The sequence below is a fragment of the Bos mutus genome, chromosome 1, assembly GCF_027580195.1.
Source record: "Bos mutus isolate GX-2022 chromosome 1, NWIPB_WYAK_1.1, whole genome shotgun sequence".
In the NCBI taxonomy this organism is placed as follows: Eukaryota; Metazoa; Chordata; class Mammalia; order Artiodactyla; family Bovidae; genus Bos; species Bos mutus.
The window spans coordinates 44,176,606-44,201,223 of record NC_091617.1 but is presented as its reverse complement, the minus strand read 5'-3'; the positions used below and the strand labels follow the sequence as shown (position 1 = coordinate 44,201,223).

Genomic DNA, 24,618 nt, shown 5'->3' with positions numbered 1-24,618 from the left:
TTTGCTTTTTGCTTCTCTTCTTTTCACAGTTATTTGTAAGGCCTCCCCAGACAGCTATTTTGCTTTTTTGCATTTCTTTTCCATGGGGATGGCCTTGATCCCTGTCTCCTGTACAATGTCACGAACCTCAGTCCATAGTTCAACAGGCACTCCATCTATCAGATCTAGGCCCTTAAATCTATTTCTCACTTCCACTGTATAATCATAAGGGATTTGATTTAGGTCATACCTGAATGGTATAGTGGTTTTCCCTACTTTCTTCAATTTAAGTCTGAATTTGGCAATAAGGAGTTCATGATCTGAGCCACAGTCAGCTCCTGGTCTTGTTTTTGCTGATTGTATAGAGCTTCTCCATCTTTGGCTACAAAGAATATAATCAATCTGATTTCGGTGTTGACCATCTGGTGATGTCCATGTATAGAGTCTTCTCTTGTGTTGTTGGAAGAGGGTGTTTGTTATGACCAGTGCATTTTCTTGGCAAAACTCTATTAGTCTTTGCCCTGCTTCATTCTGTATTCCAAGGCCAAATTTGCCTCTTACTCCAGGTGTTTCTTGACTTCCTTCTTTTGCATTCCAGTCCTCTATAATGAAAAGGACATCTTTTTTGGGTGTTAGTTCTAAAAGGTCTTATAGGTCTTCATAGAACTGTTCAACTTCAGCTTCTTCAGTGTTACTGGTTGGGGCATAGACTTGGATTACTGTGATATTGAATGGTTTGCCTTGGAAACGAACAGAGATCATTCTGTCGTTTTTGAGATTGCATCCAAGTACTGCATTTCGGACTCTTTTGTTGACCATGATGGCTACTCCATTTCTTCTGAGGGATTCCTGCCTGCAGTAGTAGATATAATGGTCATCTGAGTTAAATTCACCCATTCTAGTCCATTTGAGTTTGCTGATTCCTAGAACGTCGACATTCTCTCTTGCCATCTCTTGTTTGACCACTTCCAGTTTGCCTTGATTCATGGACCTGACATTCCAGGTTCCTATGCAATATTGCTCTTTATAGCATCAGACCTTGCTTCTATCACCAGTCACATCCACAGCTGGGTATTATTTTTGCTTTGACTCCATCCCTTCATTCTTTCTGGAGTTATTTCTCCACTGATCTCCAGTAGCATATTGGGCACCTACTGACCTGGGGAGTTCCTCTTTCAGTATCCTACCATTTTGCTTTTTCATACTGTTCATGGGGTTCTCAAGGCAAGAATACTAAAGTTGTTTGCCATTCCCTTCTCCAGTGGACCACATTCTGTCAGATCTCTCCACCATGACCCGCCCGTCTTGGGTTGCCCCACGGGCATGGCTTAGTTTCATTGAGTTAGACAAGGCTGTGGTCCTAGTGTGATTAGATTGACTAGTTTTCTTTGAGTATGGTTTCAGTGTGTCTGCCCTCTGATGCCCTCTTGCAACACCAACCGGCTGCAAACACTTACTTGGGTTTCTCTTACTTTGGGCATGGGGTATCTCTTAACAACTGCTCCAGCAAAGTGCAGCCATAAATGGGAGAGACTAGAGATCTCTTCAAGAAAATTAGAGATACCAAGGGAATATTTCGTGCAAAGATGGGCTCGATAAAGGACAGAAATGGTATGGACCTAACAGAAGCAGAAGATATCAAGAAGAGGTGGCAAGAATACACAGAAGAACTGTACAAAAAAGATCTTCACGACCCAGATAATCATGATGGTGTGATCACTGACCTAGAGCCAGACATCCTGGAATGTGAAGTCAAGTGGGCCTTAGAAAGCATCACTATGAACAAAGCTAGTGGAGGTGATGGAATTCCAGTTGAGCTCTTTCAAATCATGAAAGATGATGCTATGAAAGTGCTACACTCAATATGAGAGCAAATTTGGAAAACTCAGCAGTGGCCACAGGACTGGAAAAGTCAGTTTTCATTCCAAGCCAGAAAGAAAGGCAATGCCAAAGAATGCTCAAACTACCGCACAATTGCACTCGTCTCACACGCTAGTAAAGTAATGCTCAAAATTCTCCAAGCCAGGCTTCAGCAGTATGTGAACCGTGAACTTCCTGATGTTCAAGCTGGTTTTAGAAAAGGCAGAGGAACCAGAGATCAAATTGCCAACATCCGCTGGATCATGGAAAAAGCAGGAGAGTTCCAGAAAAACATCTATTTCTGCTTTATTGACTATGCCAAAGCCTTTGACTGTGTGGATCACAATAAACTGTGGAAAATTCTGAAAGAGATGGGAATACCAGACCACCTGATCTGCCTCTTGAGAAATTTGTATGCAGGTCAGGAAGCAACAGTTAGAACTGGATATGGAACAACAGACTGGTTCCAAATAGGAAAAGGAGTACGTCAAGGCTGTATATTGTCACCCTACTTATTTAACTTCTTTGCAGAATACATCATGAGAAACGCTGGGCTGGAAGAAGCACAAGCTGGAATCAAGATTGCCGGGAGAAATATCAATAACCTCAGATATGCAGATGACACCACCCTTATGGCAGAAAGTGAAGAGGAACTAAAAAGCCTCTTGATGAATGTGAAAGTGGAGAGTGAAAAAGTTGGCTTAAAGCTCAACATTCAGAAAACAAAGATCATGGCATCTGGTCCCATCACTTCATGGGAAGTGGATGGGGAAACAGTGGAAACAGTGTCAGACTTTATTTTTTGGGGCTCCAAAATCACTGCAGATGGTGACTTCAGCCATGAAATTAAAAGACGCTTGCTCCTTGGAAGGAAAGTTATGACCAACATAGATAGCATATTCAAAAGTAGAGACATTACTCTGCCAACAAAGGTTCGTCTAGTCAAGGCTGTGGTTTTTCCTGTGGTCATGTAGAGATGTGAGAGTTGGACTGTGAAGAAGGCTGAGTGCCGAAGAACTGATGCTTTTGAACTGTGGTGTTGGAGAAGACTCTTGAGAGTCCCTTGGACTGCAAGGAGATCCAACCAGTCCATTCTGAAGGAGATCAGCCCTGGGATTTCTTTGGAAGAAATGATGCTGAAGCTGAAACTCCAGTACTTTGGCCACCTCATGCGAAGAGTTGACTCATTGAAAAAGACTCTGATGCCGGGAGGGATTGGGGGCAGGAAGAAAAGGGGACAACAGAGGATGAGATGGTTGGACAGCATCACTGACTCGATGGACATGGGTTTGGGTGGACTCCGGGAGTTGGTGATGGAGAGGGAGGCCTGGCGTGCTGTAGTTCATGGGGTTGCTGATGGTTAACTAAGCCAATTATTTTACTTGAGGTATAACATGCCTTTTATTTTTTCAATATTTTATATAATGTTGAAAAGTGAAAGTGTTAGGTGCTCAGTAATGTCCGACTCTTTGCAACCCCATGAACTGTAGCCTTCCAGGCTCCTCTGTTTATGGAATTCTCCAGTTAAGAATACTGGAATGGATAGTTATGCACTCCTTCAGGGGATCTTCCTGACCCAGGGATCGAACTCACATCTCTTGTGTCTCCTGCATTGGCAGGCAGATTCTTTACCAGCTGAGTCACAGGGGAAGCCCCTTCATCTAATGTTACCCAAAACTAATTTCTGAGGGTCATCCTTGTTAAGGAACAAAAAAGGAGAGAGTTTTCTCCTTATTCTCTTCCCTAGTAATGGACTCCGGGAATTGGTAATGGACAGGGAGGCCTGGTGTGCTGCGGTTCATGGGGTTGCAAAGAGTCGGACACGAGTGACTGAACTGAACCTGAGCTCCTACTTGCTTCTCAAACCTCTGAGATTGTCCAAGCAACTTTCTTTAGCTTTAGTGACTCATAGTATTTGGGGGTGTGCCAAAACTCATTAGTGTCCCAAAGGGGAGAATCACAGTCACCATCTAGATGCAGACTGATTACAAGCTGAACACTAGGTAGCAGTTGGGAGATCAAGTAGTTAAGCCCCTTCTAGGGAAACACTAGGAGATGGCTGTTTGCCTGCTGAACCCAGGATATAGTTGGGGCGGGGAGTGGGGTGAGGTAGGGAAGTATGCTCTGTGTGCATTAAAAACTGGTTCTTTGTTTGCTGCTGCTGCTGCTAAGTCGCTTCAGTCGTGTCTGACTCTGTGAGACCCCATAGACAGCAGCCCACCAGGCTCCCCCGTCCCTGGGATTCTCCAGGCAAGAACACTGGAGTGGGTTGCCATTTCCTTCTCCAATGCATGAAAGTGAAAAGTGAAAGTGAAGTCCTTCAGTCGTATCCGACTCCTAGCGACCCCATGGACTGCAGCCCACCAGGCTCCCCCATCCATGGGATTTTTCAGGCAAGAGTGCTGGAGTGGGGTGGCATTGCCTTCTCCACTAGCCCTGTGTATTTGTGAACACAAATTGCCTCTCAGAGCAGGCAATATGGAGACCTATCCCTTGGGCAGTAGTTGTGAAAGCTGAGACTCAGCCATTTGTACAAGTCCCTTCCAGGGACATATTAGTGATTTATTTTTATTGTTGGAGCAGGCTGGAGGGAGAAGGCAGAGAAGGTGTCTGCCAACTTCCCTGTCTCTGGAGAAGATCACAGCTAGTCTCTAAATATGTGCTAAAACTAGAAGCCTCACCCTCAGGTGTCAGCTTTTAAACTATGCAGTTAAACTCCTTTCAGGGAAAAATAGGAAGATGGGCATTTTTGTCTGCTCCCTCTGTGCTGAGCCCTAGGGGACTAGCTAGTTAAAAATTGCTTCTTTGCCACAGTCCTGTGGGACTCATGAATGCAAGGCCCCATTGGCTATCAGTCAGGTGATCCAAGGATTCATCCCTTTGGATGGAAGCTATAAACTTAGGGCACAAACATGTTACAACCTCCTTCCAGGGAGATACCAGCAACTTTCCAATGGCTTCCCTGGTCTCCAGGGAGGATCACAGGCCCCAGATACTTGCTAAATTAAAATCCTGGCCCTGGAAAAAAAAAAAAAAAAAAAATCCTGGCCCTCAGGCATTGTCTTTTAACACTGGCAGAAAAAATAGGTGATTTTGCCCTTTTGCTATCCAGTAAGGGCATAGCCATCGTGACTGCTCATGCACTTGTAAGAACAGCTTATTTGCTATATCCTTATGGTTTTCATAAACACAAGCCCTGCTGGCTTTCAGAGCCAGGTGCTTAGGGGACCCATCCCTCAGGTGAGAGTCTTAAAAGTTGGGATGTTAGATGTGGGTTATAAACCCTTTGCTCCTCAGGAAGAAGTTGGGGGTTTCCTCTTGATTATATGGTGCTGTGTCAGGGGTGGGCTTTATGGCAAGTGTGTCCCAGCCCTTGCTGCCCATCTTGATACGGGTATTCTCTCATTTCCCCAATGTAGAGGAGTTGCTCAGCTACTTTCTGGATCTCTTTCAGAGGGAACTGCTCTATGTGCAGATGTACATTCAATGTGTCTGTGGGAGGAGGAGGGCTCGGGGCCTCCTATTACATCTTAGTACATCCTCTCTCGTTTTCAATTATTTTAGGTGTTTCTTCTGTTAATTAAATCCGTATGTCTAGAATATTTCTCCAAATGGCCAAACATTCGAGTCACCTGTTACATGTGTTTGTTCATAGCAACATCTCCTGGGACCCCTCACGATCATCTTTTGTCTCTCTCCTACATTAAGGATAATTCCTATATCCATGTCTTCCTTGTTTACTCCCTTGCTTTCTGGCATTTCTTGAGAAACACACCTTCAAGAGAGGTTATAGAAGTTATTTTGGGGTCCTTATGTGTCTGAAAATATCCGTGGTTTACTCTACTCTGATACTGTTTAACTAAACATAGATTGTAGGATAACATGAACCCTTCAAAGTATTGTTCCATTGTTTTCTAACTTCTGGAGTTGCTGTCACACGTCATTCTGATTCTGGATTCTTTGAATGTGACCAGTTTTCTTTTCAGAAACATTTAAGATCTACTCTTTATCCTAGTACTCCAAGATTTTGCAATTTCTATGCATTAGTCTTTTTTTTCTTATTGCTTGGCAAGTATTAGGCCTTTTAAACCTAGAAACCCATGTCTTTCAGTTATGGGAAATTACTTAAAAACTTCTAGGGTAATTTCCTACCTTCCTTTTCCCCTCCTCTCTCTTCTAGAATCTACTAGTTTTGTATTCCCTGAAATAATCTGCTCGTTCCTGTATTTTCTCACATTTTTCATCTTTTTCCCCTAATATTTGTGTTTCTTATCTTCCAAATATTCTATTTGAAATTTTATTCTGTACTTTTTATTTCAAATAATTTTCTTCTGCAAGCATTTTTGCATAGCTAAAATGCTATGCTTATTTCCTATGTGCAATCAATATTTTCTCTAAGACATTACTTAAAAAAATTTTTTTTATTGAAGGATAATTGCTTTATAGAATTTTCTGACAAACCTCAACATGAATCAGCCACAGGTATACATATACCCTCTCCCTTTTGAATCTCCCTCCCATCTCCAGCCCCATCCCACCCCTCTAGATTGATACACAGCCCCTTTTTGAGTTTCCTGAGCCATACAGCGAATTCCCCTTGGCTATCTATTTTACATATTTTAAGTTTCCACGTTACTCTTTCCATACATCTCACCGTCTCCCCATGTCCATAAGTCTATTCTCTATGTAAGACATTACTCTTATACCTACAGTGTCATAAATCTCATGACAAAATGTGCTTCTTGGGGAAAATTTTGCCTTTTAAAATATACCATTTTTATATTGTTTAATATAAAGGCAGCCAAAAATATCTGCCTTTTAGTTCCCATGCTATTAATTAAACTTAGTTTAAAATAATTTCTTCAAAACTTGTCAAGTATCATAAAATGGTGGCCAAAAAAAACCCCCAAAAGTAGCTTATCAGTATTTGTGGCCATACTACAAATATAGCTGAAGAGTAAATAACTGAAATAAAAAAGACACGGAAATAATTTCATCAGACTTGGCCAAAGCAGAGATTTTTGGCAGTGGCCTAGAATGTGGAATGCATTGCCCACTTGAATCAAAGTCTAGATGCCTGTGATTTCTTTTTTCCATTTTCAGTTCACCATAGTGGGATGATTTTTTCTTTCTTTCTTATAAGTTCATGAGGCCTCTGAGCTAGAATTTAATCTGTGGAAATATTCTATGCCAAAGCACCTGATGTATGTGCAATTTATTTAAATGAGATGGGTGGCTTTATATCAGCAGTCTCTTATGCAAAGGATAACGACACCTTCTACCAGCTGATTAGTTTACAAAAATTCTTTCATGTGCAGTCTCTCACTATAAAAACTGCATGTTTTAATCCCTATATCACAAAGTTTGGAAGTTTAGAAAAGCAAAAGCAATGAGTACAATAGTTAAGAGCCTGATTGTTCTCAACTGATAAATAGGATTAATACTTATTTCTTGGGGTTTGTGTGTATTGTATTACTTTTTATATGTAGTGTACTTTTTGAGTACATAGGAAGCACTCAAAAAGTGGTTGACATTGTAATACTAGAATCTGTCTTCCTTGTAGATTGCAGCAGTGTTTTAATGCAATGCCTCAGTAGCCAAAAATCTTTTGAGCCCCAGAAAGTTTTCCTGTTTTTGCTCACTTGGTTATCCTCTGTACCAAACTGAGAGCTGTCATCCTTCTGTTTTTCACTTTTTTAATAAATTTGTGTGTGTGTTCTGCACTTAGTCAATTATAAACTTTTCAAAAAGGGGAATTATCTCCCCAAGTCTTTCAAAATTTTGAAACTCACAATTCTCAGCTGACTCAAGCTGGTTTTACATTTGAAACTACTTTCCTACCAAGTCTGCAACTAAAAGAAACTCTTAGTTTCAGGCAAACAGCAAATAGCTTTACTGTTTGAATTTAAAAGGATTTGCTCTGCTTGAGTGTTCTATGGGTGAAATTTGTCAAATATTGCCTAGCAATTTAGTGAATAATTCTTAAGGACAGAAATCAAACAAACTTTTAACTATTAGGGATATGAGCTTGTTTTGTCCTTTGTTTTTTTAACATAAAAGGTTAAGGACCTGGTCCATATGAATCTGGTTTATAGAGGGAGAGGGGGGTGTCTTTATGCCCATGCTTATCCTGAGGTGACATTACCATGCCATTACTCAGGATATATCGTGACTTCGTATGATCCACATAAGATGCGAGTTCCAGGTGATATAATCAGCAACTCATATGCATCAGTTCCCATAGTTTATCTAGTTCTCATGTGTCAGTGGCCACAGGATTCACCTCAGAAACTTACTATAAATACCTTTCTGGAAGCCCTCACAAATGGATTCAGTAGCTTCCATAGAGCAAAAAAATCTGCATTTTAAACTTTCTCCACTACAACTCTATCATGTGATTCTCACATACATAGTTCAAACCCCACGGTAAGGAACACGAAGTCTAAGGCAACAACCCAAGTTGGGAGTTTTGCAATTCTTTGCTCCCAGGAAGTAGTTAATCCTTTGAAGAAAACTGAGACTCCTAATTACTGTAATTAGCCTGGGTCCACCGAATACTGCTTTCCTGCATGTCTATTAACAACCTCCTCAGCTATTTTTATTCTGTTAATTTGGAGATTTTAAAAGAGAAGTTGTTTTTTTTTTTTTTTATTAACCCCTTTCTTTTAGAAAACAGACAAGCTGTTTGAACAGTTTCCTGAAGCTGCTTCTAGAACATAAGTCCATTCAACATCATGATGATTTCAAAACAGAATTGGGAGGAACATTAAGTATGACCAGATGTTGTTTCCTACTTCTGAAGAATGTTGTTCTCTTTTTCTCCCCCTTCAGCTATGAATTCCAGGTGAAACCCATAAACCCACTTGGTGAAGGGCCACCCAGCAACACAGTGGCATTCAGTACTGAATCAGGTAATTGCATCAGCCGGAATTCCCAACAAAGATATAAAGGGTCACAGTGTTTGCACAGCTTGTCTGAAACCAGCTAAACGAGGTAAAGCATTTCTTGATTTCAAAAACCCATCTATTTGAAAAACCAATGAAGGTACCTTTTAAAGAAGCAACACCAGGGTTTTTCCTCGTTTATTTTCATGTCAGAAAAATGCTAGGCTTATCAGTGTAAAAGAGAGGAAGTATGAGGTCTATACTCAATAGTGAATGAATGCTCCTCTCCATGCCTAGAATCAGAATGTCAGACTTAGTGAGCCAGTTGTATCCAGAACGGGAATTCATGTGATAGCTTTTTATGATGAACAGCTGTGAAATATTCTGATCTGGCCTAAGTTCCAGTTCCTTAAGATACATCTCCACAACTGCAGTTCATGGCATCCTGGTGATTTTGTCAATAGATTTTTTATGAAGCTAAAAAGAGGAAGATTTGAAAGTGGAAGTAAAATCTAGTACAGCAAAAAAGACTCCTAACTACTTAAACCACATATAAAAGACATAGCTGAGCTTCTCCAACACAGAACCATCCCCAAAACAAAACTCACAATTTTCAAGTTTGGACTTCAGTAGGAGTGTATGTTGTCCAAGACTCCATAACATCTGTTAAGCACCCATCTTCTTTGCCACATCACTGGAATACTGGGACTTACCTAATAAACTCTGACTCTGTTTGCTATTTCTCCTCAGCTGACCCAAGAGTGAGTGAGCCAGTTTCTGGTAAGTACCTACCTCAATGAGAACACAACTGCATGCTTTTCTACAGTGATTCAGCTAAATGGGCATGGTAGAATTTTAGTCATGATTTCACTTTAGTCCATTTAGTCTTCTTCAATTACCTGTGAATGCTTACCTAAAATGTTCAGTAATACTGACAGCCTATGATGTTTTGGGAACAAGTTGAGTATTCTGAAACCTGCTTTTCATTCATATAACAGACTGGCTCAAATCTTCTGTTTAAGATATAGCACCCTCAATTCCACTTTTGTTTGTGACTTTATTTATTTTCACTGCTGTGTTATATTCCACTGTGTAGGGTTAGGGTTATCCATTCTTTTATTTTTTTATTGAAGGATAATTGCTTTACAGAATTTTGTTTTCTGTCAAACTCATCTCCATTTTTAATAACAAGTCACATTAAAGCAACTGTTTACACTGAAACAGTTTATCTCAGAAAAAGAAACCTAATTTTGTTCCTAACGTGATGCTATGTTGAGCACTGCAGAAACTAATCAAGTTTGACACGTACTGCTCCAAGATTCACCTCACTATTAACAGAAAATTAATGGGGGGCTTACGTGTTTAAACACCTGTATTTTTTCACTCCAATATTTAGCACTGGAGAAAACCAGGTATCAGCAGGTTGACAATGAACTTTGCAAACTGCTTTTTTAAAAAGCTTTTAAGATAGCTCTTCAGGACCCAAAGTTAGATACTAAACCCAAACCATGTGCTTTCTTTATGCAGCGGGAAGAGATGCCATATGGACTGAAAGACCCTTTAACTCAGACTCTTACTCAGAATGTAAGGGCAAACAGTATGTCAAAAGGACATGGTATAAGAAGTTTGTAGGGGTGCAGCTGTGCAACTCTCTCAGATACAAGATTTACCTGAGTGACTCCCTCACAGGTAAGATCAGGAAATGCTCTGTAGCATTCTGTGACCTAGACTTTTCTATGGATTCTGCCAGACACGACAGAAATACGGGTTTTCTTTTTGAGTAAGGTGTTATTGGAATCTTAGGATCTGAGAAATGCTGTAAGAAGGTAAATAATGAAAATGCAATTCGAAACAGTGCCATCATGGCAAAGTTGAATGTAGAGAAACTAGTCATATCCAAGCTCAAATATGTTACAGCCAATCCAGAATGAAAAGCTTACTGGTAGTAAAACGAGTGTATCTAACAATAATCATGGAAGGAGTATGACCTATTTAATATTTTAAGTCTGTCAGAGACAAGAGCAAGGTTAAGACAATCAGCCAGAAGGGCTATAACCCCTTGCTCCAGACTAAATGGGTTCTTTCCTCTTCTGTATTCATACAGTAATAATTTTAAACCCCAACATAGAAAGGTAGACATTTGTTCCATCATTTAACAAATAATATATGTTTTGTTTTGACGTTGCTGGGGACAAAGCAGGACTGTTCCTGCCCCTTTTATAAGTCTGTGAATCTCTTGGCTACATATTAACACATGACTTTTACAAAGTCATTTTCTTGGCATTCCCAACCATTTCTAGTGGGGAGAGACAGAAAACAAATATGTAAATAAGAATTTCACATAGTACTTCAAAGGAAAAAAGGGATGAAAGAAAATGGTGGAATGGAATGAAAGCTCCTTTAGTTAAAATGTTTAGGAAAAGCTTTCCTCAAAAGGTAACACTTACCTTTTGAGAAGAAAAGGTAAGCTGAGAAGAAAACTGGGAAGGAACCAAGAAAGACCAAGGGATAAAGCAGCAGAAGTAGAGGGAAGGTAACATGAAGACCTGTAGCAGAAACCCCTCTCCAGTTTACCAGCATGGCTGAGGCTGAGTAAGATCAGGAAGATCAGGCAGGCGTGCGTAATCACGTGGAGCTTGGAAATTGGGTAGGGACTGGGTTTTATTCTGAGTGTAACAGAAGACTGCTGGAGAGATTGATCGAGGCAATTATTATCTGAGTTGCATGTTTAAAAGATGACTAATCTGTGAGAGGAGGAGGAGAGGAAGAATAGGGAAAGCCAAGAGTAAAAGCAAGGATGCAGCTGGGAGATTCTATTGTTCCCTTAAAGAACACTGTGACTTGAACTAGAATGAACAGGTGGGGAAGTACAAGAACATGGAAGACAGATTATTGGAAACAATTTATTTCAGAGTTGTCCCAAATCAAAGAAATACCTCATGATCCTTTTAATTTCCAGGAAAATTTTATAACATAGGCGATCAGAGAGGCCACGGGGAAGATCACTGCCAGTTTGTGGACTCATTTTTAGATGGACGCACAGGACAGCAACTCTCTTCTGACCAGTTGCCCACCAAAGAAGGTAGGTTTTCTGAGCTTGCTCAAAAGCAAGAGGCTTTTACAAATGAACCCAAAAACCATTCAGTCTGAGCAAAAAGTTAAAGTGTCAGCTGCTCAGTCAAGTCTGACCTTTGTGACCCCATGGACTGTAGTCCACCAAGCTCCTCTGTCCATGGGATTCTCCAGGCAAGAATACTAGAGTGGGTTGTCATTTCCTCCTTCAGGGTATCATCCGGACCCAGGGATCAAACCCAGGTCTCCTGCATTGGAGTGTGAATTCTTTCCTGTCTGAGCCACCAGGGAAGCCCTCAGGCTGAACAAAGCAATCACTTTAAAAATCATTCTGTAGTCTTCCTACTCTACCTGCCAAAGAAAAAAAGACTGTCTACATAAGACCTTAACATGAAGACTTTAATAGAAGTTTCTCAACTTTCACCCCATTCCTCAAGACTCTGTTGCTTACACATACATTCTACTGTAAGAAAACCTGAATCTGCAAAAGCAGCTATTGAAAGAAACTTTTCCCAAACTTAAATCATTCATGTACTACCTTTATAATTTGTCATACTCAGCACACAGGCAGGTTTTAATTCCTTCCTAAAAAAAATTAAAGCTTTACTACTATCATGGAGAAGGACATGGCAACACACTCCAGTATTCTTGCCTGGAGAATCCCACGGACAGAGGAATCTGGAGGGCTACAGTCCATGGGGTTGCGAAGAGTCGGACACAACAGAGCAACTCACACTTTCACTTTCCTACTATCATAAAAGGAAAAATATTTTTTGCCTTATAAATAATTATATAACTACACAATTAAAATAGAAGAATTCTGCTAAGAAGTGACTAATCACTGCAACTTTCTAAAGACACTTTAGCACCAAGCTGTGTCATGAGGACTAAAAAGACTGAAAATCAATCCCTGTCCAGGTAGGGTAGGAGAGGGTAAATTATATATCCATTATTACTCAGGAGCTACCAAGAGAGACTTGTTAAATACTTAAAATCATTTGATTGGTCTTTTTAGCTACATATTTTGGTCACTGGCATTAAAAATAGCAACCATAGTAAAAGATGACTGAAAAAGATCTGTGAACTCATTAACAGAAAATTGAAACTATAGCCGCACAGGAACTAGATAGAAAAGATAAGTTCTGTCTATTTCCATAACATTTTACATTCTCAGCAAAATTTTAAATCATTTAGTGTAGGGTCCTTGAAGGATGATTTCACCAAATTTTAATTCTAGACATTTAGCAATCTTAGACCTACCCTTTCGTTTCCTAACATTTTAGCACAACACACCTCTCTACCCAGGTCACTTCTTCAGACTACCTCTAGGCTATAATGTGCAGAAAGTACACTTTCACGTAGAACAGTGTATACTGAACTTGGTCGATGACACTCAAACATAAAACCCTTCCAACTCCTGTCCCTTTTCATTTCAGCTTTCTCTCAAGTATCAATAGTACCAACCCATCCTAGGCATCTGTATGTTTAGCCCACCATTACCACCTCAGGAAAGACACTGGGGCCTCTGTTGCTATCCACTGTCTAAAACACTCTGCTTCACCTAGACTAACCTTCAAGCATTCAAAGGCACCCTTCAATCTATGAGGACAAAACATATAACACAGCAGCTATTAATTTTAATTATTTCCCTCTTAGGCTATTTCAGAGCAGTTCGTCAGGAACCAGTCCAATTTGGAGAAATCGGTGGTCACACTCAAATCAATTATGTCCAGTGGTATGAATGTGGGACCACAATTCCTGGAAAATGGTAGATGCTGCAGTCACATTCAAAAGTGCCTTCTGTTTCATCGTTTCAAAAAATAATTGGAAACAGTATGGTATTTGCCACATGCATTTAAAGCTCTTTTGTTTACTATGTATAAAATTTTAAAATCTAATAGCAATATTAGATGTTTATTAGAAAGATTGCTAAGAATATTTATCAGGTTTTACAAAGTCATTTTAAGAAAGCAAGATATTGATATTAACAGAATAACATTTTTGGGGAAGCTGGCTCCCTATTCATGGTATTTTAAGAGATCATTTGTATATTATTTATCACACTGTTGTAATGATGTTCTGAGATACTTTTATAACAAAATTAACATCAAAAAACTAATATACTTTAAAAAAATATTTACATTTATTGTGTACTCTTCCTACTGTTAATTCCATAAATCTCTACTTGGCTTAACTTATTAGATCAAATTATCATCAACATATTATATCTGGGGAGAAAAGGTCCTAATATTCACATGTTTATTTAAACTTCAACTTTTTAGTAACAGTTGAGTAACTTTTGAAGCATTTAAATAGCCATTCATGCAAGTATACATTTCATTAATTATCTACAAATTATTGCAAAGGTTGTTTGAATCAGTAAATTTCAGTTGAAAATGGAATTGAAAATTTGATATATTATTTCAAAACTACGGATTTTGTGCTTTCTCTACCCATAAGTATGCTACAATGTCTGAATGTTCTTTGTCAAACTATCCCTTTAAGCAGTTGTGTTCATACTGTTTTTAATTCTAATCAAGCTGTATCCAAAGACTGTAGCAAAGTCTAAGCATAAAAGGATAATCCATGATGAGAAGCCTACCATTTTATGATATTTACTCTATTTTTACACAGAAGATCTCTAGGGAATGAATGTATCAGAGGCTGTTTTCTTAATTCTAACAACCTGTAATGAAAATCTGACTTATTTTTATTTAAAACAGTATTATTCTCCTTCATTGGGGAGGAAGACAGGAATGCTGCATTGGTGCCCTCATTCTTAAAGGACCTTTCTGTGCTTACCTTTGAACATGCTTCAGTTTTATCAATACTTCATTTTATATTTTTCAAACAGTATAAACTCTGCAATAAAGAGATGTAGTTTTTTTTAAGACTGAGTTCTTCATTTCTAAATGGTTGATTTCTATAAGGAAACTCACAGGTTGTTTAGAATCTACCAAGCTCCCTTTCATCTTTTAATATTGTATCTACTGTGTTTATATATAATGCTAGTCTTGATCTATTTTAAAGTTTTGTCATTTAAAACCAAAATCAGGACAGAATACAACAGCACTGTGCTTCTTTGAATAGAAAGGCCTAAAATAAAATGTATTTCAAGACCAAAAACATCATTAAGGATTTTTCTCATATATACGCATATATAGAATACCAAAGACTAAATTAAGTTACAAGACCACTAATGGATTCAATCATCTTTATTAACCTATCAATGTTACATTTTATACATAATAGCTAGTCTTCTCAAAGGGATCTACTTTAGTACATCGTGTTAATAATAAAAAGCCAAGTAAGAGGGCTGAACTTCAACCTAGCATTTTAATATCCTCTGGACAAGGCAAGCTAGAAAATCAATCACTTTGCACACATGTAAGAGTAGTGTTCCAAAATAAGTAGGAAGCTGCTATACTTCTAAGCAGGGGGGGAAAAAAACTTCCATTTTGGTCTTTTTTCTTCCAGTAAATTATACTTTCAATTAACAGCAATAATGGTATCATAAAAAAATGCTCTGCTTTTTAAATTCCTGAACTTCAATACAAATTAAAATAGTAGTATTGGAGTCTTTTGGGAGGCAAACAGCTAGCAGCTACATTCATCAGTGTAACTGAGCCTCTTTATCGATAACCTGGTCCAGGTTGGGTATAGCCCTGACCAAAGGGAGGACGGCTACGTGCATATGGGTTAGACCCACTTGCAAGAGGGGTCATGGTACTTCCAGGAGGTGGGGTGAAACCTGGTCTTGGCTGGTAGGCCCCGGGTTGGCTTGGAGCCATTCCCGGTTGTGAGGCAGGGGCCACAGTGTAATTAGTGGGCTGAGAAGTTTGGGTAGTGTAAGTTTGTTGAGGGTAACTGCTCGCCTGATACTGCTGTGGAGGTTGAGCAGGCAGTTGCTGACCAGAAAAGGCAGGTGCCGGTGCCTGGGAAGTTGGTTGCTGGCCATATCCTGGGAACTGCTGAGGTTGTTGGGGTCCAGTCTGCTGACTATAGCCTGCTGAAAAGGCAAAACATATACCTCTTACTTTTTCTTTTGGTGAACATTTTCCAGAGAATTAGTCTTACTGTTATGGACAAAAAAAATAATAATAAATGAGAAATTTAACAAACTTAATCCTAAGTATTTAAGCACCAAGTAGAGTAGTGGATTTTATATTTCAATACCATATAGTAACAAAGAAGCATTTTCTAGACAATTTTGTAAACCCTCTAAAATGAAAACCACTATATATATATATTTCTTCTACTTCAACTCCTGAGAGTAAACGCCTGTTCTAGCATAACTCCCAGTATAGAGTATATGCTCAAATGACAAATGTCAGAATTAATGCAAAAGCTAGTCATTAACCTGGTTTTGAGGGGCCTGTTTAATAACAGTACCAAATAAAAACACACTGTAGAGAATGAATGTTTTTAAATGAAACAATGCTGCTACAAATACAACTTACTATGTTAGTGAGATGCTTTTTAGGCTTATTCATCCTATAAAAATTAATAAAACATTTAAGAATAAACATTAAGTGCCATTTTCACAATCCTTAAAATCTTTTAGATTTGGTATCATGGTTTGCCTTTACAATAGCAGTAACAACAGAAAGCACATCATACTGCCCCACAAAAATGAACATCTATATTCATTAGGTACTAGGATGTAAAGCTTTTTAAAAGAAAAGGTCTGCTTCACTAAAAACTTTTATCTCTACCATGAAACACACCTGCAGCTACTTGCAATGAAACCTCTCCATTGACTGGAATCCTGTCAGCATTAAATACCAGATACATAAGAAAATTATTAAAATATGTACAACCCTGCATTAAAAAAAAATAAAAAGGATTGAATGAACTGAGTATATTCTGAACTCACCTTGAACCTGGGTTCAAAATTTACTCATGAAAGAAAGCTTTTGACATAGTCCATGAATAAAACTGGAAAAGGTCAGAGGAAAACTGCCAAACCAGCAGAGTGCCAAAGATGGTCCAATGTTACCACAAGCACTAACAGTCTCCAAGCAGAGTATTTAGGTGACTGTTTCCATATCTCCCAATTTCAAGTTAATAGGACTAGCAGGATCAGAAATACAAAAATAATACTTTGAAAAGAACTAAACTTTACTCAGTGAAGATCCTAACTAATCACTATGAGCAAGCTTAATTTTTAACAAGTAACTCAAATACCTAATGCATTTTACTCATGGCAGCACCTAAATCAAACTAAATTCATGAAAAAACATTATGTCATACAATTTCTTCTATCCTCTACATAAAAACATAAAAATGTTTTACTGTAAGTTTTTGGAGAAACAGGAGGTTTTATACTGAAAATGTCTATTCAATTTAAGACTGTGAGCAAAAAAAAAAAAAGCTGTGTTTTCATCCTGCCAATTGATATCTAAACTGGCTTTTCAACAGACTCTGGGGACAACTAAATCTTTATTTTTCAAGAGAGAGGATACTGCCTAAGAGCCTAAGTTGGTGTTTCATTAGCAATCTACTGTCTTTGACCATAATATAAAATACCTCTGTATATATAAAAATCCTTCCTTCCATCACTATCCCCTCCCTTGAAAAACAAAATAACTTTGGTGAAAATCACCATAAATGGCAAGAAATGGAGATTGTGTGGTTGTCTGAATAAAGTAAAATTAAGGACAAAAAGTCACGTGATCCATAAAGCCTAAAATATTTACTATTTCGTTTTTTATAACAGAAAAGTCTGCCAAGCTCTGGTTGGTGCTGAGAGAGTGAGAATGATGTAGGGAAGTAAGTCATTAACTGCAAAGTCAAGTGTACCAGGTTCTGGTCTAGTCCCCCACTAAATAGCTGCTTGTCCTTTGATGCATCACAACTCTTTGGACCCTAGTTGCCTCATTTATAAAATGAGTGGGTAAGACAAGATCAGTGGTTCCCAATTCTCACTACACTTTAGAATGACCTGCAAACCGTTTAAGATATCAATGCCTGTACCCCACCCTCAACCAAATAAAACAAGATCTCTAGGAGTAGAGCTCAGGCACCTGTAAGTTTTAAGAAACACCTCTCCAGGTGATTCTGAAGCATGGTGAAGATGGAAATTGCCTGGATTAGACAACAGTGAAAAAAACTTATTATTTCTACAAATTGCCAATATATAATTGGTAACAGATTTTCTCTAAAAGACTGCATTCTGAAAATAACCTTCCCCCAATATTATAGTCCAAGTTTAAATTCATTCCACCTAGTTTATATAAAAACTAGCAGCTACAGGTTAAGTCACTCTACAGCAAATCCAATCCAAATCTTTGTGTTAAAATATGTCAAACTACAATGGTAGAATTTTATGGTCTAATTCAGGGAGTCAGCAAATGTTTTTCTATAAAGGACCAGATAATAAACATTCTAGGCTTTGGGGACCACATGGTCTCTGAAACTTTTAAATGAAGGGGTGGTGTTTTCACAATGAGTTTCAAGTAGATTAGAAAAATAAAAAATAACAGAGCAATGTACTTGCTTTAAGAATAGTTGTCCCCTGTCATTTTCTATTGAGGAACATGATTTTAGACTTCTTTGAGTGGGAGTTCCTTTGGCTCACTGGCAACAGTCTACTATGTGGAGCTTCAATCTCAGACTTTTCAATGATACCTAGGTTAACATTTATATTAAATGAGAATGTGTACAAAAACTCCTTTTAAAATAATGCTCTAGAGTTATGCCTGGCTTCCAATGATGGTTCCTACTAGCTGTGATGTACTGACCCAAGGTAAGTTGCTTAACCTTTCTGTACCTGAAATAGGGACTGATAATGAGGCTAACTTCCCCCCATGTATTTATTGTGTGTTCACAGCTCATTTTTGTAATTTTTTTGTAATTTTTTTAAATTAGTTGAAATTCTGATACTTAAAATATTTGACTATAAGAGTTGAACATAAATTCTCATATAACAAAGGTAAAAATTACCCAAATTATAATTATTTGAATTATGATATTCAAAGCTATACTGAGAGATTTTTATGTTCTTAGTTGTCTGAATTACATTTCACACAACTCTACTTTTATGGACTGTTTTTAGTATTCCTACATACTTCTGGGAGATTTAAAAACCTATGTAGCTTAATTTGGTTCTTATTTAATAAGATCACCTCTTTTTACATATGAGGGAACTGTTAAAAAGTTTTTCCAGGTACTAGAGTACACTGGGATAATGTGCTACATAAAAAAGAGGAAAAAAAATTGTGCATTTTGCTCTACATCACCAAGCAGGTAAGTTGATCACATGAGTAGGAGATATTAAAAACTTCTTTATACTACAGGTTATTACTGAATCATCTACTATGACTGTGTTTTACCTGCCCACTGGAACTGAAATGGTGATTTACAGTAAAATTTCTATGTAAAGTATTTATAAATAAATGATACAAATGTTATTCCGCCCCCCCCCCCAAAATAAATACTTAATACTTACTATAACAAATCAAGGACCCAGGAGGAAGGAATTTTAAGGTTTCATGAATATAGACACAGCTCTCTCTGGGCACCTGCTCACCTGAATACTGAATACCGTACTGCTGCGGCGCCTGGGGGGGCGCCTGTGGCTGCTGAGTGCCATAGCCGGGCTGCTGCGAGTACTGCTGGTACATCTGACCTGGGGATGAGACAGGGCAGAGGCAGGTTTAACTCAGCAGAAGAGAAACATCTTTAAGGCACCTTTAATTCTCTCCCCATTCACACACATATACACTCAGAGAACTAAGACACACATTGTGTTTGTTCCTCTTTAAATATCTATGAAGAAGAGAACAAAGAACAATTTGACAAGTGTGGCAACTCTGCTGTGGATTAACTGTGGAGAACTCTGACATCAAATAATGAGTGGTTACTTCAGAACTCCAAAAAACAAAGGTTTTCAAACTCAACTGCCAAAAGATATGTACTACTAATGTTCAGTAAAAATCAATAAAGAAAAATGTGAAAAAAGGGACAAATACCATGAATAGCTGCTGTGATTTCCAAACATGTAAGTACTTACTGGTTCACATCTTAAACCTCTCTACACCACTTACAGTTGTTCCAATGCCTAGATCTAATGCCTAGAGCAGCAATAAAACTTGCTGTAATATCTAACTAGCACTTAAATTTTTTAAAAACCTAGCTAGTATTTAAATCTTTAAAACAACTTTATGTTGCTGATACTTCAAAAGTATTCAAATTACCTACTGTTAATCAAAAGACTATAGGTAAATAGTATACTTTCAGCAGAAAAAGACAGTGACTAAAAGTCAATGCATTATCTAGTGCCATTCAAACTGAGGTACAGGAAATAGCTAGTTCTCACAGCTGAAATCTCAAGACGAAACCCACTTTACTAGACGGGGTGTCCAGTCTTCTGTACTGCAGCACTGAATACGTTATGCCCCTACTGACAGCTAGCTTCTTTCCTAGCAAGTAGTGGTATGCTTTCATGATAGGAATAAAACTGAAAGAGTAGCACTGACATATATACACTACCACATGCAAAGCAGCTAGTGGGAAGCTGCTGTATAACACAGGGAGCTCAGCTCAGTGCTCTGTGATGACCTAGAGGGCTGGGATGAGCACGGTGGGGTGCGGGGGGCAGGCAGGCTTAAAAGGGAGGGGATATACATATGCTTATAGCTGATTCACACAGTCGTACAACAGAAAGTAATACAGCATTGTAAAGCAATTATCCTCCAATTAAAATTTTTCAAAAAAAAGAAAAATTTGCTTATTTTTGAGTTATTAATCCTCTTCCCAAATACAAAAACCGACAAGTTTGTTAAACACTTTCTTAACACTTTGAGATTTATAGACAACATAAAAACTACTACAGAAGCTAACCACCTTTTAGAAGATACTGCTTAACTGTATCTCAAGTTGCCTAGATTATATCTCAAAACTAAATTTTGGAACAGAAGTGATAAGGATCTGATACAGAAATATGATAAAGGGGGGAAATACATGTAGCATTTGACAATGGGTTCTAATTCTTACAAAACAGAAGGATTAACTTTACAATACAAAAATGAGCAAAGAACATGCAATGAATATATGAAGGGAAAAGTCAACCTCATTAGCAGTCCCTATTTCAGGTATAAAAAAGAATAAGCAACTTACCTGGGGTCTATGCATCATAGCTAGTAAGAACCATCACCAAAACCCAGGCATAACTCTAGATTGCTATTTAAGGAGTTTCATACATGTTATCTCATTTAATACAAATATTAACTTAGGTATCATCAAAAAGTCTGAGATTAAAGCTCCATACAGTAGACTGCTGCCAAGGAGCCCAGAAACTCCCCACTCAAAATTTTAAGTCAAATCATTTTCCTCAATAAAAAGTAACAGGTACTACAACTCTTCTTGAAGCAAGTGCTCCATTTTTTTCTTAATTTGCTTCAAACTCCTTGTGAAAATGCCCTGGGGATTAAACACTATCTCAACAAAGTATTTCTCTTATTTTAAACACACTTCCTTCAAGTCCAAAATGGAACTCTCATTCTCTGTCACAGTATTCTGAAAATTAAGAAGTCTGTGTTCAGTTGTAAATGAGGAGGAACAACCTGACCTAATTGAAGGAGAAAGCTACAGGATATATTAAGTGAAAAAGCAAGGTGCCAACATAGTTCACAGTAAGTTTATGATTTGAGGGGAAAAAAAAAAATATATATATATATATATATAAGCTATGTTTTGTGCATTGTATTTTCAGAATCGATGACAGAAAAAAGTAAAAGCAATAAAACATATTACCTAGGAGAAAGAGAATAGGATGAAGCAAAGAGTAATGGTGAGGATTCTGGGACTATATGTGTGACACAGATTGGTAGTCAGCCTCTATAATGACCCTCAATGACTCCTGCACAGGTATAATATAAGATAATGGGTTGGTATCCTCATATTTTTAGAAATTAGAAAGATTAACTCCACCATACAAAAAAATGGCAAACAACAAGCAATAAATACATGTGTATTCCTTCTCATGTGTAGTCCCCTCACACTGAATCAGGCTGATCTATATATATACCATCAGGACCTGGCATGCTGAAGTCCATGGGGTCACAGAGTCAGACAGGACTGGGTGACAGAACAACATATACCATTAGAATACATGAAATGATATTTCTGAGGACATTTCTGAGGACAAGTTGAGAAAGACAAATATCTCCTTTTACTCTGTCTTGACCACTGGCTCTGGTGGAAGTTTCCGTGTCATGAAGTCACCCAGGAAGCCCATGAGATCCATTTGGTGAAGAAATGTAGTCTCTTGCCAACAACCGTATGAAGGAGTCATCTTAAGATATGAATTCTTCAGTTCAAATTAAGCTTCAGATGACTGTAACCTCACAAGAAACCCTTAACCAAAACCTTCAAGCTAAGCTTCTCCCAGATTCTTGATTCTGAAACTGTGAGATAATAATTTTTTGCTGTTTTAAGTATCTATGTTTTAGCATAAACTGTTAAACAGCACGTTCACATACATAGTTTTGACTTTAGAAACAGGTAGGGTTGACAGCTATTAAAAAAATAAAAGACTTAAGACACATAATTAAATGAAAAATGTGAATCTTGGGAGACCCTTAATTTGAAAAAGCCCCCAAATGTAACAAAGTAACTATGAGACAACTACGAAAATTCAAATATAGTATGTGCTGACATTAGGAATCACTTAATCACTTAAACCATAATGAAAAAGAATATATACATGTATAACTGAGTGACTTTGCTGTATAGCAGAAATACACAACATTGTAAATCAACCATACTTCAATAAAATATTTTTAAAAAGAACCATAATATTGTTAGGTAAATAGTGACATGGTGGTGACATTAAAAAGAAAAGAATATCATTTAGACATGCATACTGAAATGGCTGAGTGAAAAGCTGGGGGGGGATACGGGACAAGAAAGATGGAATGTTAAAACATTAAGCTACATGAAAGAAACATGAAGTTATCTTTACTTTTGTATGTTTCAAAACATACAAATTTTATAATTTACATAATAAAAGCTACTTATCCATTATATTAGCATATGATTTTACAGATTCCAATTATATCTTTGTCATCTTTTTGCTTCTCAAACAGCAATACTTTCTAGTCTTCGTTGACTTTTAAGTGCTCTTCTCTGTATCCTCACCACTTTATTGTGTTTTTGGCAACTATTCAAGTCACATAGTTTTCCAGTAACAGAAGCACTTGCTTCACTGAAAAAGGATAATATTGTCCATTTTGTTTCTTTTCATGACGCTTAACATTTTGTTGATCCTTTTAAATGAACAATATATTAAGACTTAAATCCTTAGGAAAAAAATTTACAAATCCAAGATCCCTCTTATGGAATTTAAATAACTCAGAATTATTTATTTTAGATTATTATTTCACATTCTAAGAGATTTATATGTTAATTATTAGTAATAGATTTGTACTTCTGTTGGTTATTCTGCTCAAAGCATAACCAGCAGCTGATCTAACTAAATGGTGATACCAGGAACTCATTATATATTTCACATATATCAAAAGGTATTCATTAAAGTAGCCAGTCTTAACCATGATATACTATACGTATTGTGAAGTGTTTCAAATCAGTCACACTCCAGATTTCCAATATGTAGTATGAAAACCAGAATGTTTTTAATAATGATTACATGCTAATACACTGGATATACGAGATTAAATTAAATATATAACAAAAATTAATTTTACCATTAAAAAATTTTTTTAATGCGGCTAGTAGAAAATTTAAAATCATATATAGCTTCCACAGTATTTCTTTTGAACACCAATGATCTAGAGATTCACCTCTAAAATGCTAATCTATTGACTGATGTCACATTAGTAACTATACAATTTTTTCTACTGTAAGTTTTAATGTACACTAAAAAGTAACAGCTTTAAGAAGGCATATAATTAATGCCACCATATGGTGTCAATCTGATGACTCGGAAAAAGGGAACTTGGTTGCTGGGTGTCAGAAGTGAGAGATAGCATTTTCCAATTTCCACTGTATATCCTTTTATATTTTAAAAATTTACCTATTTGAAAATAAACTTTCAATTAAGATAAACCCTTGAAAGAATAATTTGAGATATTATTAGCAGATCCTTAAATCCCTTTCCTTTATAAGTGAACAGCAAACATAATTTGGTACAATTACCCTTCCAACTCCCATCCTACAGCCGTATACGTGGCTAAAAATGGGTTGCTTTTTTCTTTTTTAAAGATGTTAGTTCACCTGATATAGCCATTAAACTCCCATCATATCCAAACTCTGCTTTTCCCTGTTTCAGACACATCTGCTTCAATTCTAACTGGTCCAGTTCTGGCAGCTGCACCTTGGTACAAAAGAAAAGACTAGAACTAAAGTTGGTTGAGAAGAGGCTTCAACAATAAGAAAATTCTTCCCAAACTACTCATTTCTCAGCAAAATGACACCTGCTGGTTCCTATCACTACCATTCATCCAATTCATCCAACGGGACAAATCTAAAAGTACCCAAAATAATTAAGAATCTATTACAAAAGTGCCCCTTCATTTAAGGCTGTTTTGGGAGATTTACTTAACTTGACTGATAAACTCAGTCACTTGCTTCTGGTGCTGAAAATACATCTTATCACACTACCTGACCCCTTTATACAGATAGAGCACCACCTGGTGACCTTTAAAGTAAAATATGGGGCTTTAAAAGGCCTAACATGCACAAGCAATTCAAAGAAAGACTATCTGACCATCTAGAAGGAACCCTAAATCAGTAAGTCTGAGGGCATGTTCTGCAGCGCTTCCAAGGGTTTCAATGAGGCACCTCAGTGTCTGCTATTCTG

General features: G+C 37.6%; 2 protein-coding genes across 35 annotated transcripts in view; one reads left to right on the top strand and one right to left on the bottom strand.

Moving 5' to 3' along the window:
* ABI3BP (ABI family member 3 binding protein) overlaps positions 1 to 14,686 on the top strand; it is a 301,574-nt gene extending 286,888 nt beyond the window's left edge. For all 30 annotated transcript variants that reach the window (XM_070368631.1, XM_070368610.1, XM_070368602.1 and 27 more), the window contains 5 exons: positions 8,671 to 8,750; positions 9,474 to 9,503; positions 10,251 to 10,412; positions 11,683 to 11,805; positions 13,452 to 14,686. In XM_070368631.1, the coding sequence (XP_070224732.1) occupies positions 8,671 to 8,750; positions 9,474 to 9,503; positions 10,251 to 10,412; positions 11,683 to 11,805; positions 13,452 to 13,567 (511 nt within the window). In that variant the 3' untranslated portion in view covers positions 13,568 to 14,686. The remainder of the gene's footprint in view (positions 1 to 8,670; positions 8,751 to 9,473; positions 9,504 to 10,250; positions 10,413 to 11,682; positions 11,806 to 13,451) is intronic.
* A 309-nt stretch (positions 14,687 to 14,995) lies between these two features.
* Positions 14,996 to 24,618, bottom strand: part of TFG (trafficking from ER to golgi regulator) — a 32,330-nt gene continuing 22,707 nt past the window's right edge. For 3 of the 5 annotated variants that reach the window (XM_070368703.1, XM_005890055.2, XM_070368698.1), the window contains 2 exons: positions 19,327 to 19,425; positions 14,996 to 15,804 (listed from right to left, as the gene is read on the bottom strand). In XM_070368703.1, coding sequence (XP_070224804.1) covers positions 15,428 to 15,804; positions 19,327 to 19,425 — 476 coding nt within the window. In that variant the 3' untranslated portion in view covers positions 14,996 to 15,427. The remainder of the gene's footprint in view (positions 15,805 to 19,326; positions 19,426 to 24,618) is intronic. The other 2 variants (XM_070368696.1, XM_070368700.1) reach the window with 1 other exon arrangement.